At 38.9% G+C, this 16,332-nt stretch overlaps 1 protein-coding gene across 1 annotated transcript; it reads left to right on the top strand.

The window, feature by feature from the left end:
• Window positions 1-7,755: 7,755 nt before the first annotated feature.
• alx3 (ALX homeobox 3) lies at window positions 7,756-15,136 on the top strand (the record flags this gene model as incomplete). Its single annotated transcript, XM_083675413.1, has 4 exons — window positions 7,756-8,103; window positions 12,644-12,918; window positions 14,457-14,582; window positions 14,783-15,136. Exons 1-4 carry the CDS (start codon window positions 7,767-7,769, stop codon window positions 15,134-15,136), a joined length of 1,092 nt encoding a protein of 363 aa, XP_083531539.1. The 5' UTR covers window positions 7,756-7,766.
• Between the last annotated feature and the right edge of the window lie 1,196 nt (window positions 15,137-16,332).

The following is a 16,332-nucleotide window of genomic DNA, read 5'->3' as shown; positions in this document are numbered from 1 at the left end:
AGTTATCAATTGAAGGATTTGTTAATAAAAATAACTATAAGAATAGTGAACTATTTTTGTACAACACTTTTGGGAAACTTTTTATGGTGCTTTTATTACTCTGAAATTATTAGTGTAAGCCCAATGTTCAAGTAGGCCTGGGCCTAACATTTGTCATATTATTGCACTATAGTAATTGTAGTAAGAACACTGCGAGTTAACCAATTTGCATTGAAAACAAACTTTTCTAAACACGTTCAGCCAGTTCAGAAGTTATAACAGTTACAGTCATGGCCTATAAAACATGTGTTCCCACCAACTGTTTATAGATTGCTTCAATTCGATGTTTAAGTGATTTACGATTCAATTGGCTATCTACGCCCATTAGAAAATGTATATTCATTCCGTCCAACACGGCATATGTGACGGTTGGATAAACACACGAAATGTTTCATGTAACAAAAACATCTAACCTATCTATTTTTTTTAGCGTCGTAGCCCAATGGCATAATGAAATAAGGCTATTTCTTATTTGTATTTTTGTATTATTTGACAGAGTGATTGGATTGACAGACACGAAATAAAACAAAACTACAAAAAAGGTTCAGCCATAGGCATTATAACCCATATAGAAACGGCCTAATATGGTTCTGAAATTAAATGCATTCGGGTATAGTCCTATTCAGCCTCAAGATTTATTTCAAATATCTAGGCTACTAAAAAAACCCTCAGGAAATATTTCTCTATATTGTCCTCAGTCGATCCTCAAAAATGCGAATTTTCCCCGAGCTTTAATTTAATGTCTTTAGTCACTCCGTGATAAGTTATTCGTGTCCTTTTATGGTGGCAGGAAATCATTGACCGATCAGCAGTTACCAACTAAAGAGACTTTCTGTTCCTCTCACACATGACACATGCTAAATTGGCTGCCAAAAAATAATGTACCATTGTCTTATGAAATATCTAGTCTGCCACAAACGGATTTTTTTTTCCTTTTCTTTCATATTCACCGCGCTATCATCGCATTTTGACTATTTTTCTAACTATTCATCTGTTGATGAAGAAAATTCTTCTTTCGGTTTGAGTAAGTAATAATTCTAGATAAATAGACTATACCAGTATCATATCCTATGTATATTAGACATATTTTTCGTTTCATTTAATGAGTGAGTAGGCTACTGTTTGCCTAGTTGGGCTAATTATATTATTGTGTTGGCTTAATTAATATCAACACATGATCAACCATTATTACACATTATTATCAACCATTTCATATTATTCACATTTATTAATCATTTTGACCCGGCTTATAGTTGCCACGTGTGATCAGTAGGCTATACCATAATATGCTCAACAGAAGAAAAAACCCGTCGAAAAGCACTTTTCACCAACGCAAATCTCTTCTAAGGACCCCACAGGCCCGCACTGTGAAAAAGGTGATTGGCTCCCAAAAGGGAAGACATCGAAGAACAATTATCCTTGAATTTCAAACTCAGTAATTCTTTTAAAAGTTTTTTTTTTTAAGGCCAGACACTTTTGATATTGTAATATAAAGAGATTATTTTGGCCATGCACCACTTAAATCAGGTCATTCACAAATCTGATGCTCATCCCTGCACTTTTGTTGTACCCAATCAACAATCATGTTCTGGGTTGTGGGTTGAGTGATCAGGACTTTGGGCACAGAAATGCTTGTATAGGTGCTGTCCCCATGTGTAATGGCTTAAGCTGCAAGGGCCTTGGATCCGGTGGAGCAGGTTAAGCGTGACACTCAGCCAACTGGCTGGAGGTTAGGAGGACCTGACAGGAGGTTCCTATCCTCTGGCCGAGGCTAATGAAAATCCCATGGCCGTGCATCCGTGCTTCATGGTCATTGTTCGACCACCTTTAATTCAATCATGGCCTCTGGGTCACAGGGATGCTTCGCCAGCGGTTCCCCATCCACTATAAACACATTTGGGGATTATTTATTTTTAGCACTGGCGCGCGTCCACTGCATTTGGGTTTAGCTGATATCCAGATGGTTATGCTAAGGTGCCTGTTTATGGATTCCTGGAGATTGTGAGTAAGAAGTGGGGGTTTTCTGGTCTGTCCTTCATTAAGGGCCAGTCAGTGCAGAGAACAATTTATCACGATAGACTGAGCTTTCATAACCCTGTGTTCTTCCACACGCAGAGACCTCTCTCTGTGCTACTGTTCAATGATGTTGAGACAAAGATTCTTTGTCCTTTTCTTTTCTTCCTCTCCTTTCATTTTACATTTTCTTTCAAATATTATATTACATTGCACATCTTGTCGGTGCATGAGGATTTCAAGTTTTGCACAGAACACAGTAAGCTGGGAAAGTGAAAGAACACAAAACTGTGGCATGTGTGTTGTGGCCAACCTATTTGGTGGCTCAAGGTATTTCGCACTCTCACAACCTCAGTTGGGAAGAGACAGATGAATACACTGCTCCACTTATACACTTATAGTCTGAATACACTGCTCCACTTACATATATTCTGCTCATTCCGTAGGCTGTGGATATGGGTGGATTTCACCATGTGCTACTGGCAGAATATCCTCCAATAGAAACACCCAGCTCATCCCTCAGATGTTGTCAGCTCTGGATCTTGATGATTGTCCACATTCACTGGGTCTCAGTGTGTTTGGTGACGCCTCATATGAGGTCAGAGAGAGGACAGTCACCCCACTTCCCATTCCTCCCCCTCCACCCCAAGTGTCCTTACAAACTCCAACTCCAGTGCCCGTTTCCCAGACTGCACCTCTCCTGTCTGATGACCCCAGAGGTCGACAGCTGTCAGTCACTGCCTCAGCTGGCCTGCGAGCCTCTCAACACAGACTGGGGTCTGTGAGGAGACCTCTGAAGGAAGGCCCTGCCCGTTCATATGGGATCATCTCTGTGCATTCATGGTGTATAATTGAATTACCCTTCCCTCCCTTTCCTTCTCCTATTCTAATGCAAACCTCAGGTTGAATCGGCACCCTGTACGTGAGAGGAAAGGCTTCAGGGGGTTATGGCTAGACAAAGACATGTCCATATTGACAATGTGTACACTGAGTCCAAAAAGAGTTGTGGTTGAAACTGGGTGGGTCTAGAATGGTGTTTAGTTGACAAGCAGCTCATGAACTCTCCATCTACATGCTGTTGGAGGATCACCCAAGTTGCCCATGGAAGAGGTCAGGTCTTTGGATTTTCTTTCTTTTCATTCATCATTCATACAACAACCCTGTCATCTATTATCTGGTATGCACATTGGTGAAGGGAGGATATGATTTGACCCCCACACTTTTAATTGTGTTTTCCTGATCATTGCTTTTCAAGTCCAACATGGCTGAACATAAACTCAAATAATGAAATAAGCCATCATCAGAGTAACTTGTAGACATTTGTTCTCTATCTCATGGCATAACACACGTCCTGAATGGGGGGGGGTAAGGTGTAACAGGGTGTGACAGAGCTCTACTCAGTGACCAGGTTAAAGGAGAGAGAGGATGTAGGATGTAGGGGGGAAGCAGCCTTTAGCCTGGGGCCACAGGGTGAGAGTGGAGGGGCTCAGAGGGGTCACCCTTATCCAGGCTGTCTGTGACCAGAGCCAGGAGGCGGCAGGGGAGCCCTGGGACTCTCAGCAGGCTGAACTGATTTCCTGTGTGGGGTCATGCCAAGGACAGGTTCAGAGGACCAGGGCTTAGGACACAGAGTCATCAGCCATAGGAACAGCCAGTGGAGCCAATCACCCCTCATAATAAGTGAACTATCGTTTTAATCTATTACATTTCTCACTGCCAAGTGGATGAAGATGCATATGGATGTATCTCTGGGTAGGATTCTCTCTGAATCTAATTTTGGTTTATATTAAATGGGCCAGCCTGTTTTTCTTGGTTGTACAGTGTCCTGTTCTTGATTTCAAGGGGTTAATATTTCTATGTCATATGTTTCTACAGAGATCCAAGGCTCTGCAGTTTTAAAGCTTGTGCATAAATGGAGATAGCACCAAAGCTATCCCTGGCATACAGCATACAGAGATACACATACAGACTAAAGGGAGACTCCAATTCCACAGCAAATAACATACTTACCCATAATCCTCCACATCTTCTCCTCTCTTGATGTACGATTCATAAAAACTCTGTTACCTGGGGCAGCTCAGAGATCATAGTGCAGACATTTACTTCTTACTAACATTTCTGGAATGCATTTACTCAGCTGGGTTTTTGATTTCAAGAGTGCTCTGTCGCCCAAGGCTACAGTGGACATGTTTGTCATGAGATTTGACCAACATACATAACCCTGTCCTCCAGCTTCCATTTTATATCTTATTCGCATCTCCCAACCATGATCATGTTGTAAGAATATTGAGCTTTAAATGTTACTGGGCCATTGAGTTTAGTGAATGCAGTCCGCTTGTTATAAAGGGCTTGAGAAGTGTTCACACAGAGTGAGGGGAGGGTAGGAGGTGGCACTCTGAGTAATAGAACAACACACTGCCTCTAGCCTCAATCTGCTCTTTTGACCTAAAATATGCTAATCTAAGTCATGTTGCACATTAATGTAATTATGTCCATGGACACAACTCACCCAGAGCTTAAAGAATCCATTCTTCTTCACTTGTTAAAGCAGTCATGTCTTTGTAATTTGTGAGCAACATACAGAGAGGTTTTGCACTCTGGTTTTGTTCATAATTAGACTACTCCTTTTTTAGGTCATGATGGTAGGCTAAATGCAAGCACTATGTTTGTGAGCGTTTTATGTATGCCTTGTTTAGATAAACAACTTACTATAGAGTATGGACCCTTAGACAAGATTCCTGAATGGTAGCATCAGAAGAACTAATCTTCATAAATAAACTTGATATCATTTTCTAGCCACTGAAACGAATCCAGTAATGACCATTAGCAACAGAGCTATTTTACTCAGAGAAGAAAATCTAACACAAATTACAGAGTTATATAATTTGGGCTTGAAATCAGTATAGAGCAATGAAACATGGTATGTCAACTCAGTGCCACTCACTGCATGGTGTATTTATGTAGATGTTCAAGTAAAACATTATAAGTGCCTACAGTGTAAGTGATACTAGCAACTCCAAAGTTCTGCAATGGTAGACATTTTTCCTCTTACTGCACACTTCATGCAATCTGGGTCTGTTATAGTGAAGGGATATGCACTTCCCTTTACTGCTGACAGTTTCTTTTGGAACTCAACACTGAATAAAATGGTGCTTATGTCCCCTTCCCAAGGAAAATGGACCCCCTGTTTACACACTTGTCCATCAGTTGGGCTCCATGTGGCCTCATAGGTATCCAGAAAGATTATGAGACTTCTTCAAAACCAATGTTGCCATTTCTGAACTCTGTAAGTGCACCATGTTTAGAGATGGCTTGCAAAGATTGGAGATCACATGTCAATATCAACAGTCTTTGAATCCTTTAATCTTACAACTTTCACAGAGTAGTCAACCCTTGCCTGTGTATTTCATATTTTCAGTGATAATGTTTGCTCACGTGTCAACTACTCAATACTGCAGCTACAATTTATTTCATGAAAAATAAATGACTCTATAGACTGCCTGACCAGCCAAGTAATTTTGCCTACTTTTCAACGTCATGTTTACAGTTGACTTTTGATAGTGGTATGTTAGTGTGTTTTTCTTATATTTTATCATGAGTTCCAACGGCAAGTCTCCACGGCTGAATGAGAAACTGTAATTCACTACTAGGAGTTAGTAACTATTCAAACTTTATTCTAACCACTTGAAACTAGTTTTTAATCTTATTCTAAAGCTAGCTGAGAGGCATACCAGTTTGGTAGAGTTTTGTGTTGGTTTTACCTCCAGATGGAGCTCAATAAAAGGGAGAGTGGATTCACTGAAAATCATTACAATCTGATTACAATCTGATTTATTTTGAGGGCATCCACAATCTTCGTAATTGTACATCTCAATACATGTTAGACAATGGGCAAACGGTAAATAATGGTCACCCGTAGTACTTTAAGGTATGCTATATTAAAACAGCATATTTGTATATTTTTTCCTCCGAACATTCCTCTTAAGGTATAGTACAGAAGTTCAGTAGATGTTAAGTATAGGCTACCGCCATTATAATATGGGCCTCTGATCTATATTGTATATAGGTAACTTGTTTTGATGTTAATAAGGCTAGAACGGTTTAAAAATTGTAAATAAATAAACTATGTCGTCTGCCCATTAACGCCGCTAATTCTAAGTATTTTTGTGTAACATTTCTCATAATAGCCTAATACTAGACGTAGCCTATATTTCATAACTCTACATGTCCTTTTTCTTCGTAATTCGTAATGTTCAATATCGACTGAATAGTGATCGTCTGGAATAATCAATTCCTTGTTTGTTTGGACAGGTTTCCAATGTCCTTGTTGTTTATTGGATACAATGTGTATGCTATAAGCCTGCCCTTTAAGATGCGGCTCGATTTGATTTCATGCAATTTCAGGGAATGACAAAAACATGGGGACGTTATTTCGAGAGAAAAAAATATTAAAGCAAATGCCATACAGAGGCTATCTATGCATATCTAATCTGTACAAATATCATATGTGCAAATATATAGCCAAATATATATACCATGTGATGATGATGATGATGATGATGATGATGGTGATTAGCCTATATTATCATTATCATCATCATTGGGGGAAACCATTACATTTATTTAGCCCATATTTATTTGTGGTTAGGCTACCCCGTATTGGATGCAGACAATAATCGTAAACATGTAGCCAGACAGTGAATAGATACAAAAACTACATGTGTGGGGACATGTCTCTCAATCGTTTCCGTTCATATTAGATTCACCCATCTTCATGTTTTGCACTGCATTTCAACACTTCAACAGTATTTGTTAGCGGCATTCATGCGTCGATTTTGTTGGGCAGTTTAATTTTCTGACCCGTCGTATTTTTCTTGGTTGAAAGAGGATATTTTCTGATTGGGTAATATTTTCAATCGTAGGCTTTTGCATAATTGCGTTTCACTGTATGACTGTTTTAAAGATGTGGTTCAAAAGGCCAGACATCATAATAACTTAAACTAAATGGACTGCAAAGCATCCTATAGTCAGTCAAATCGCCACTTTCGTTTTACTTTTACTTTTCATCCCCAATAATATTGTGGTAGCCTAATTATAAAAAAAAAAAATCAATCAATTCTGACAGTTTCCCCCTCAATAATAGGCTATGATATAAACCTATAATATCACCTGACTTGTAATATCAAGAAATATTCATACAACATATAGCCTAGCTCCTGGGTTTGCTTCAAGGGGTGCATTTACTTCCAGTTTCCATGTAACTCCAACTGTAATTGTATTAACAGGCATATTGCGGGTGTAAAATGTCACCTAACAAAGTTCAAAACAATATTGAGGCAACCTGTTATTGGCAACCTGTAGTTGGCAACATTATTTTTGAAGCACCAAGGTTAGCAAAATAGCCTATTTCATTCTCCAAACGAATGGTGTTTTCGTTTCCGTGCGTAAAAATGTTCTTCCCTTAAATCTGCAATCTGTTTGTTTTGGTAACTGAAAAGGAATTAAATGGTTAATTGAGGGGACAGGAATCACACGTGATTGAATTCTTGGCGGATTATATCCTGTCCTGGCCCCCCCTGTTTCACGGGTCTTTGTTTCTGATCTTCTAAATCCCACCCACTTTCGATGAAGAGAGGAAAAAATCACCCTCTTGCGCGCTCACACAGGCGCTTTCACTAGGACCCAAGTCGTTAAACTGCATGCTGGACCTAACGATGGAGACTGAAAGTTGTTTGTCTTTCTCTTCACAGCCAAACAGGACAACACCAGAAAACTCTCCGGGTTTGGAGCATGGTTCTGCCTCTTTCCTTCCATGTGATGAGCTTCAGAAAACCTCACACCATCCTCTGCCGCACCGACTCAGCCTGCGGGGTGATTTCTACAACTCTTCTATGGGAAGGTTTAACGACGCTGCCGCGGACTTTACGCACGGCTCAGCGAACCCTCGCGCCTCGCCCTCCAAACACAACAAATACTTGGACAATCTTAATCAGGACCAAAAGGGTTTATCAATCAGTGGAAAGACGTCGTTTTATGAAAACAACTCCGAGGGTAAGTGGAGAATTCATTCTAAATTTCAATCACGACCATGAGGCTCATTGTGAAAATCGGCTGTGAAAATATAATACTAATAATACTAATAGCCCACTAATACTACTACTACTACTACTACTACTACTACTACTACTACTACTACTACTAGGGCCTACTGTACTACTAATACTACTACTACTACTACTACTTCTACTACAACTACTACTACTTCTACTACTGCAACTACTACTACTACTGCTATAATAATAATAATAATAATAATAATAATAATAATAATAATAATAATGATAATAATAATAATGGTGATGCTACTACTACTAATTATAATCATAATCATAATACAACTGTAATAGAACATTGGTTTTATTTTCCCGAATCGTCTCTTTTGGGTAAGGAGACCTACTACGAGTGGAAAATACTGTAGGCTACATTGACCTGCTGTAATTTGCATCGTAAAACTTTAAGCTATTTAAGACAAACAGTTAATTTGCCAGCTATAGGCTACTTCCACTGACTTCAGTTCAGCTACTACTTTATTTTTCTATTTTAATTTTTTACTTAGTCCACAATGCCTACAAATAAACGAACGATGTTTCTGTGACGCACCGTAAATACATTGGCTAAAATGTCTATTTACTGTACCTTCTAACTTCAGAGATGGCTCACTTCATCAGTTGTTCATTTGTAGTATATGCTATTAGGACATTTGAGACAAGTATTATTCACTCAAAACAACTGAAACCATGACTGTTTCTTACTCTATGGTAGATAATACCAATAACACTAATGAAAAACAATTGAAATTGTATTTCGGTCCTTATTCAGACGTTGGTTGCTTTTCAAAATGTTTTTGTAAACGGATGTCTTACTCAAATACATTAATTTGGTACTCATATTATTTATTTAAATAAAATAGCCCACCTATCGATAATGTGATCACGTTTCTTATGTAAAATGGTTAAGGCCTATATAGCCAACAACTAGGCCAAATAGTTAATTTATTAATTGACTGTACACTAATATTTCGAGCGGTGCCAAACCTTTATCCAATAATTTAGAAATAGGCAAAAGGGGACGCGCTCCCTGATAATAAATATGTCAGCAAGATTTCTCTGCACTTGACACTCGTAATCGCAATTAGTTTTGATGTTAAGTGAAACAGGTTAAAGGTCAAGTCGGCAGATGTCGAAAGGTGAGCGATTTCGGCGCATTGGCATTTTACTCGTGCTGTGCAACATAGTCTAAACATATCCACCCCGTACAACTTTGAGACTACAAGTGAAGTGACATTTAATATAGAAATGGAAACAAATACAGAGGTGTCAATTTATTCTTCAGGCCTATATGCCATTGAATAACTCGTTTTTAATTGTAACCCACTGGTAAGATAAAAAAAAACTAAAAACTCCTCTGCCCCTAAATATGACCTCAAGAAAATCCCGCTTTTTAATTGTTTATGCAATCGTTTAATTGTTTAATTGTTTATTTGTTGTTCATTGCAATAGCCTATTCAAGATCATGCAGATGAAGATGTTCTTAATACGTAACTGTATAATATGAAATTGTGTACCCGCATTGCACATCAACTTGGTTAATGTATGAATAGAAAAGGCAAACTATCTGCATTGTTATTGTTACTTTTGTTGTTTTCAGATATTATATGAATTGGCTTGAGATATCCACCAACACATAATGTGCAAATTTGAAACACTTTAAACTTGTATAATGTCCCATGAACTCAAGTCATAGGAAATTGCATGATCTTTAGCCTTATTTATTGATGTTTGTAATCTATCCTCCAAAGTTGCGAAAGAGGGGATGTGCACTCTGATAAGGACTTTGGGATATCTGTGTCCAGAATAATACACATCAGTTTGATTCATGTTATTGCCAAAGACAGCCAGCCAGATAGTACAGTCCTATGTTTTTCAGAGTTCATCAGAATTTAAAATCTAGATAATGTCAAGATTTTGCAATATTGTATTTACTAGACTCAAAGGACAATAGCCTAACACACACACACACACACACACACACACACACACACACACACACACACACACACACACACACACACACACACACACACACACACACACATACACACACACACACACACACATAATCAAGCACACAAGAGGGGGAGATCAGCCATGGTAACATTGCTTAAGCAGACAATATGATACAATTTTCATTAATTACAAAATGCTGGACATTAGCTTAAATTATGGTATAACTGAGACCTATGGGTATAATCAGAATACATTCTATAACAAAAGGAATCCCTGGGCATCAAATCAAAATTATGGATATCTTGATGAATGTTCATTGAGTGTTCATTTTCTAGGCCAAATTTGAGAGGAGATAAAGTTTGTCCACGTATGACACTTCATTGCTATTGAACATTGAGGGGCACAGACTTACACACCTTCAAAGGCAGACATGTCTTCCTGTTTTGTCTATTGGTGAAGGGGGAGGGTAAGGGATGGTAGAATAGGGGGAACCTTAAAGGGCAAAGAACATTTGTTTGTGAGAAATTTGGAAATCAGGTGACACCCATTTATTGGCCTGCTGAAAATCTAATACAAAATCATAAACAAACGTTTCCATTTGATACTACAGGTAATTGAGGTAAACTGTTACTGTTAAGCTGTTATTTGATTACAACTTGTGACCTACTTATATCCTACTTAACTTTAAGTATTCAATTGTAAGATACTCAATACTTTGTTTGAAATTATGGAATGGTATGTCAATCCAATGATCTTAAAAATGTAGCATTTTCTCAAAGTCACGGCTGACATATGATCATGCAGCACATCATGTACTGAACAAGAGGCCAAGGAAAGAACAGCTCAGATTTCCACCATGATGTCAGTATACTGGAATAGCACAGTTTCTCCATGTTATATGTCTACTCACATTTGTTCATTTTGACTTTATCTTGAATGTATTGTAATGCATTTCACACACATCTCCAATTACACTCGACTTGAGGTAAAGAGGATGTGGGTTTTTTGGCAGGATTCAAGCTACACTACAGTATATGTTCTATTTGAGTATTCGTCGTCTGTAAAACATTTAAAGGGTTCTTTTCAGTATGAATATGGTGTGAGGTTGGAACCAAATGGACATCAGGAATTTTGTGTTGTGGTGAAATGCTCTCTCTGTTTGGACAGAAATTGAATTAGGCTGATGCTAAATTACTGCTCTCAAATGTCCCCTGTGTGAGCCTGTAGATGAAAAGTGATTTTCTGTCTCAACAAAGAGTTAGATATAATGAACGTGAACAACAATAAGAATGAACCATCCATAATCGGTCATTGTAATGGGATTATAAGAAAGTGTTTTTATTGCAAATATGAATACATGTTGTTAATCATCATATACCCAACACATTTGCCTGAGATCAGCATATTTCATGTCTTTTATCATCATGTTTTGTATCAAATACAAATGTGGTACATTTTTATTTCTAGCTTTCCTAATTATCTTAGATAATACAATTGACTAATGGGTGGTATTTTGAATCTCAGAATCTAACATGTACATTCAGATAGGACATTTGTAATTGTGAAGTCACAAAAAGTAAAGAAAAATATTTATCTGTGAGCTAGTGAAATTATATTACTGGGAGCGATCGGTTTGCCAACAATTCTCACAGAAATGCAACCTCAAGCATCATGGTCATAGTAAACATAATCAACAGACAAACAACAAAAAGATCCATAATACTGTACTTTTTCTGTCCCCAATCTGTCCCCAAACCTCAAATTTCTGTGTACCCCAAAACCAAAACACATCATAGTTTGTTTTCTGCTAATTGGTTCATGATATTTAAATAAAGGCAACTTCTAAAGAAATGAAGAAAAAAAGTGCGCCAACAGTGTTTCAGTTAGTTGAAATGTTGCGTCTGGTCACATCTGACAAAACCATAATAGTAGAGTTCAAACTAAAAGCACTAAAACATGATAGTTAAGTGCACATGTGTTTCTTCCCTTGTTCTTTTTGCACATCAGGCCATTTCTTCTCACCTCCTGTTTGGGGCTGAGCAGAGGAGCCCTAGGACAACATGGGAAAGTTCACTCCTTTTTTAACCCAACTTCCTCCTCCAGATCTTAGTCATATCTCCTGAGTAAAGCCAAGCCTGCATGGCTATATCCTGTTTATTATTCACAATATCATGCTGCTTCTGATGGAAGTAAACAGCCCCTCTGCCTTATGCTGAAATTTGAATATGTCTATGTGGTTTTGTTACTGTACTACTGATGTAGATTTGAACTTCACTGATGCACATTAGTTCAACATTTTACTATTTTATATTGCTATTTTATATTGACACCATATGACAATACTTATAATAGCACCAGACATGAAAAGTTCAAACATAAAAGTGAGGATTTTTGCAACATCAGTTAAAGTTGCATTCACACCCAAAAAATGGTTGCACTCTTGGTGCTGGCATCCTGGAACATCATCAGATAAGTAAGCCCCCCCCCACCTCTCACCTTCTCTCTCTCTCCATGCCCTCCCTCAGTCAGAGAGAAGGCTGTTCCCAAACCCATCGGTTATCCTGTGATTGGCTCTGACTGCTGTGTGAAGCTGAAGGAGCCAGCCAATGGTTTACCTGGGGTTTCTATCGCAGACTCAATCGACCTATCAGGCAAAAACAAGAAGCGCCGCAACCGCACCACCTTCAGTACCTTTCAGCTGGAGGAGCTGGAGAAGGTGTTTCAGAAGACACACTACCCTGATGTGTACGCACGCGAGCAGCTTGCCCTGAGGACTGAGCTCACAGAGGCTCGTGTACAGGTAATCCTACTCTACATCCCACCCTTCACAGCCCCCTACTGTGCTATAGCAGTACAGTATAACAGTTGGCAATTGTAATAGTTTTCAGTGCCATCCTAAAAGAGTGTACTCAAGAATAACTGTGTTGAAGGCAAAGTATAAAAGTCTGGACAATCCTGCTCAGTGTCCCAAATCAAGATATTTGTAGAACAATTTAGATAGCAGGGTAACACTTTACAATAAGGATACATTTATTAATGCAGTAGTTAACATGCATACAACATTTAGTCATTATTTGCAAAGCATAAATAATTCTAATATATGTTTACTAAACAATTAATAAAGACACTTATTAACTATTCATAATACTATTTGTTCATATGAATGAAGGGGTGAAATAGTATTCAGATTTAACCTGCTGATTAGGTATTGCATGTGTTGATTTAAGTACATAAAATGTTTTTATTGGTTTTAAAGGGTTTAAATATAAAACAGATAGTTCCCTCAAATTATATATTCAGTTAAATGTTAACTTCATCTATAGAAAGCAGTCAGTGTATACCTGGAAACTTGGACTCAACAATGTTTGATTTGGGTTATACTTTGGTACAAATTATTATTAACATAGGCTACTGCTTAACAATGGGGTAGGACCCCTGTTACAGTAGTATGCTCTAAATAATGAAATCACATGAAGCAGCTTCTAGTAATATTTGAGACTACATTCAGTCCAGTGTTGTGCGTGAATACAAATGCCATAAGTGTGTGCCAATATAGACTTTTAAACATCACTCCATGCTGTCAAGAATCGGTTATCTGCCATACAGTACATATCACATATATATATATATATCAAAGAGGACTTACATGTTAATAATATATTAGTAAAGGCCATTTTGTGGACACTAGTGGCACATTAATTCTCAATTAATGGCCTTAAAGTGTTTATTAAACATCAGTTAACAGTACTTAATATAGTTAATATTTAACTGCTTTTGTGATCCTTATTGTAAAGTGGCAACACTTCATGCGTTCTTAATGTGGTAACTAGTGTTTATTAAGCATACCAATTGGTAGGTAATATTAAATAATTTATTTTGGTATTGTTATTGTAAAGTGGTAACTTTTCATACTTAACTTAATATATGTGTATGTGCCATTAAAAATAATATTTAGCCAGTTCAACAATTGCTTAGGTGGGACCACCAATCGAGGTGACCCACTCTTATGGTAGCGGTTACTCCCCTCATAAGTCATGTAAGTATCCTAACATGAACTTGACCACCTCTTGTGTAACTTAACTGTAAAATCTAACCACCAAATAGTATTGCCTCAGTGGTAAAACCTTGAAAGTTGAATTATTTTAAAATCCCCCAAAAGCTCTGTGGCTGTATTTGCATAATTTCTGTATTTGAGATGATGAACAAGCATGAACAAGGCATTGTGAATAAATGAAGTCAAGTTCACTATTGCATTAATTCATGTTTATTCATGTATCCTTATTGTAAAGTGTGACCGATGGCAGGTGCCCCTTTAATCTCTCTTTCTCCTCTCCTTAGGTGTGGTTCCAGAATCGCAGAGCCAAGTGGAGGAAACGGGAGCGCTATGGGAAAATCCAGGAGGTGCGCAACCATTTTGCTGCTACATATGATATCTCCCTCCTCCCTCGTGCTGATACATACCAGGTACACACACTGACACATAGGTCACTGGTAGGAATCCTGCTCTGTTATGATCATTACTGACAGGTACAGACATTAAATCATCAAACACTGAATCATCAAACATTGGCACTCTCGATAATGTAGCGCGATAGGAATTCTCTGTATGTGTCTAATTAGTAGTGCTTTGCCTTTAGTTTGACACGTACCCTCTTCCCCTCTAGATGCAGAACATGTGGCCAGGGGTGGGTGCAGGAGGAGGTGCAGGGTCAGGCGCGGGCTGTGTCCTGGGGGCTGACACCATGCCTTCCTCCTGTATGAGCCCGTACTCCCACCCCCACAGCAACCTCCCCGGCTTCATGGGCATGCCTACGTCTCCCAACCATCCCCATCACCACCACCACCATCCCTCTCATCACCCCGGCATCAACGGCCTCTACTCGCTCCACAGCTTTCCTGGAGGTCTCGGGGCCCACTCCTTTGAGCCCGGGCCTGAGACGGAATACAAACCATCTGGACTAGTGGCCTTAAGGATGAAAGCCAAGGAGCCTGGCAGTCTCCTCTCCTGGCCAACATGACCACCACCACAGTGCCAGCTCCCTACTATGCACTGACTGAGCCAATGTATATGCATTTCCATACGCACATTCATAAACAATCCCATACATACTGTACGTATACACCCTTTTCAGCATACCCCATATTTTGTGCCCTAAAGTAACATTGCCATAGACTTACAGGTATCTCACAATGATTCAGGCCAGCAGCTCTTTTTTATCTGGACCCAAGGAGGACATGGGAGCAGACATAAGTATTGCACAAAACCATTTGAACAGGAATTCTGTTGATTCCAGATTTAAGCATTACCGTGAACATGCTGAGACCAAAGAATAAAAAACATGGTATTTAAGTATGTAAGAACTGTTAAATGTTTTAGTTATCATATAGGCCATTGTGATTTTCTAGAGTGTGACGAATAATAAAGGCTTCCATCTGTAACTGCCTCTATTCATTAGTCAGATAATCTTTGGGTAGATTTGATATACTACTTATAACTGTGAGGTGGATTTCCTAGGTACTCACAAAAAGACAAAAGGGAAATGCCCACACTTTATACAGGGTCTCTTTTCACCATTGGACAATTCTTGGTGTCCATACATTAGACTATGTGACAACCTTTATATATTTCAAAGCTGAGCATGCTGCAAATAATTATTTTCATCCAAAACCTTCAGTATGATTTGGTAGCATGGCAAAAGACAGTGTAGCACTACCAATGACCTGTGCCACATACAGTATATTTTGTCTGGTTGTGTCTGTACTTTGGCTAAGTGCTTTACAGGCTGTGGTGTGTGTGTGTGTGTGTGTGTGTGTGTGTGTGTGTGTGTGTGTGTGTGTGTGCGTGTGTGTGTGCGTGTGCGTGTGTGCAGACAAAAACATTCAGTGTTATTAGCGTAGTGAGTCTCTTGTGGTGTTTGGGGGAGTGTACAGAGGGACTGTGCATGGGCAGTCTAGCTGCCTATACTTCAAGAGGCCTTCAGCTGGCACCCCATGCATCAGTTGCAAGTGGCAGGTCTATTAATGAAAAACTAACTGAGCAACCACACTTTGCTATTGATGATGTAGCGGAGGACCGCTCTCCAAAGTCCCTGCTTTGCAGTGAGACAGGCTTCCCCAGTTCACATCTGGCAGCAAGGGTAAACTGAAATTAATGATGAGCTATGGTCTTATGGGAGAAATTGGGTTTACAATGGCCCAATCCTTGCTTCATTTT

Source organism: Argentina silus (genome assembly GCF_951799395.1).
Source record: "Argentina silus genome assembly, chromosome: 8".
Lineage (NCBI taxonomy): Eukaryota > Metazoa > Chordata > Actinopteri > Argentiniformes > Argentinidae > Argentina > Argentina silus.
This window is presented reverse-complemented; position numbering and strand designations above follow the sequence as displayed.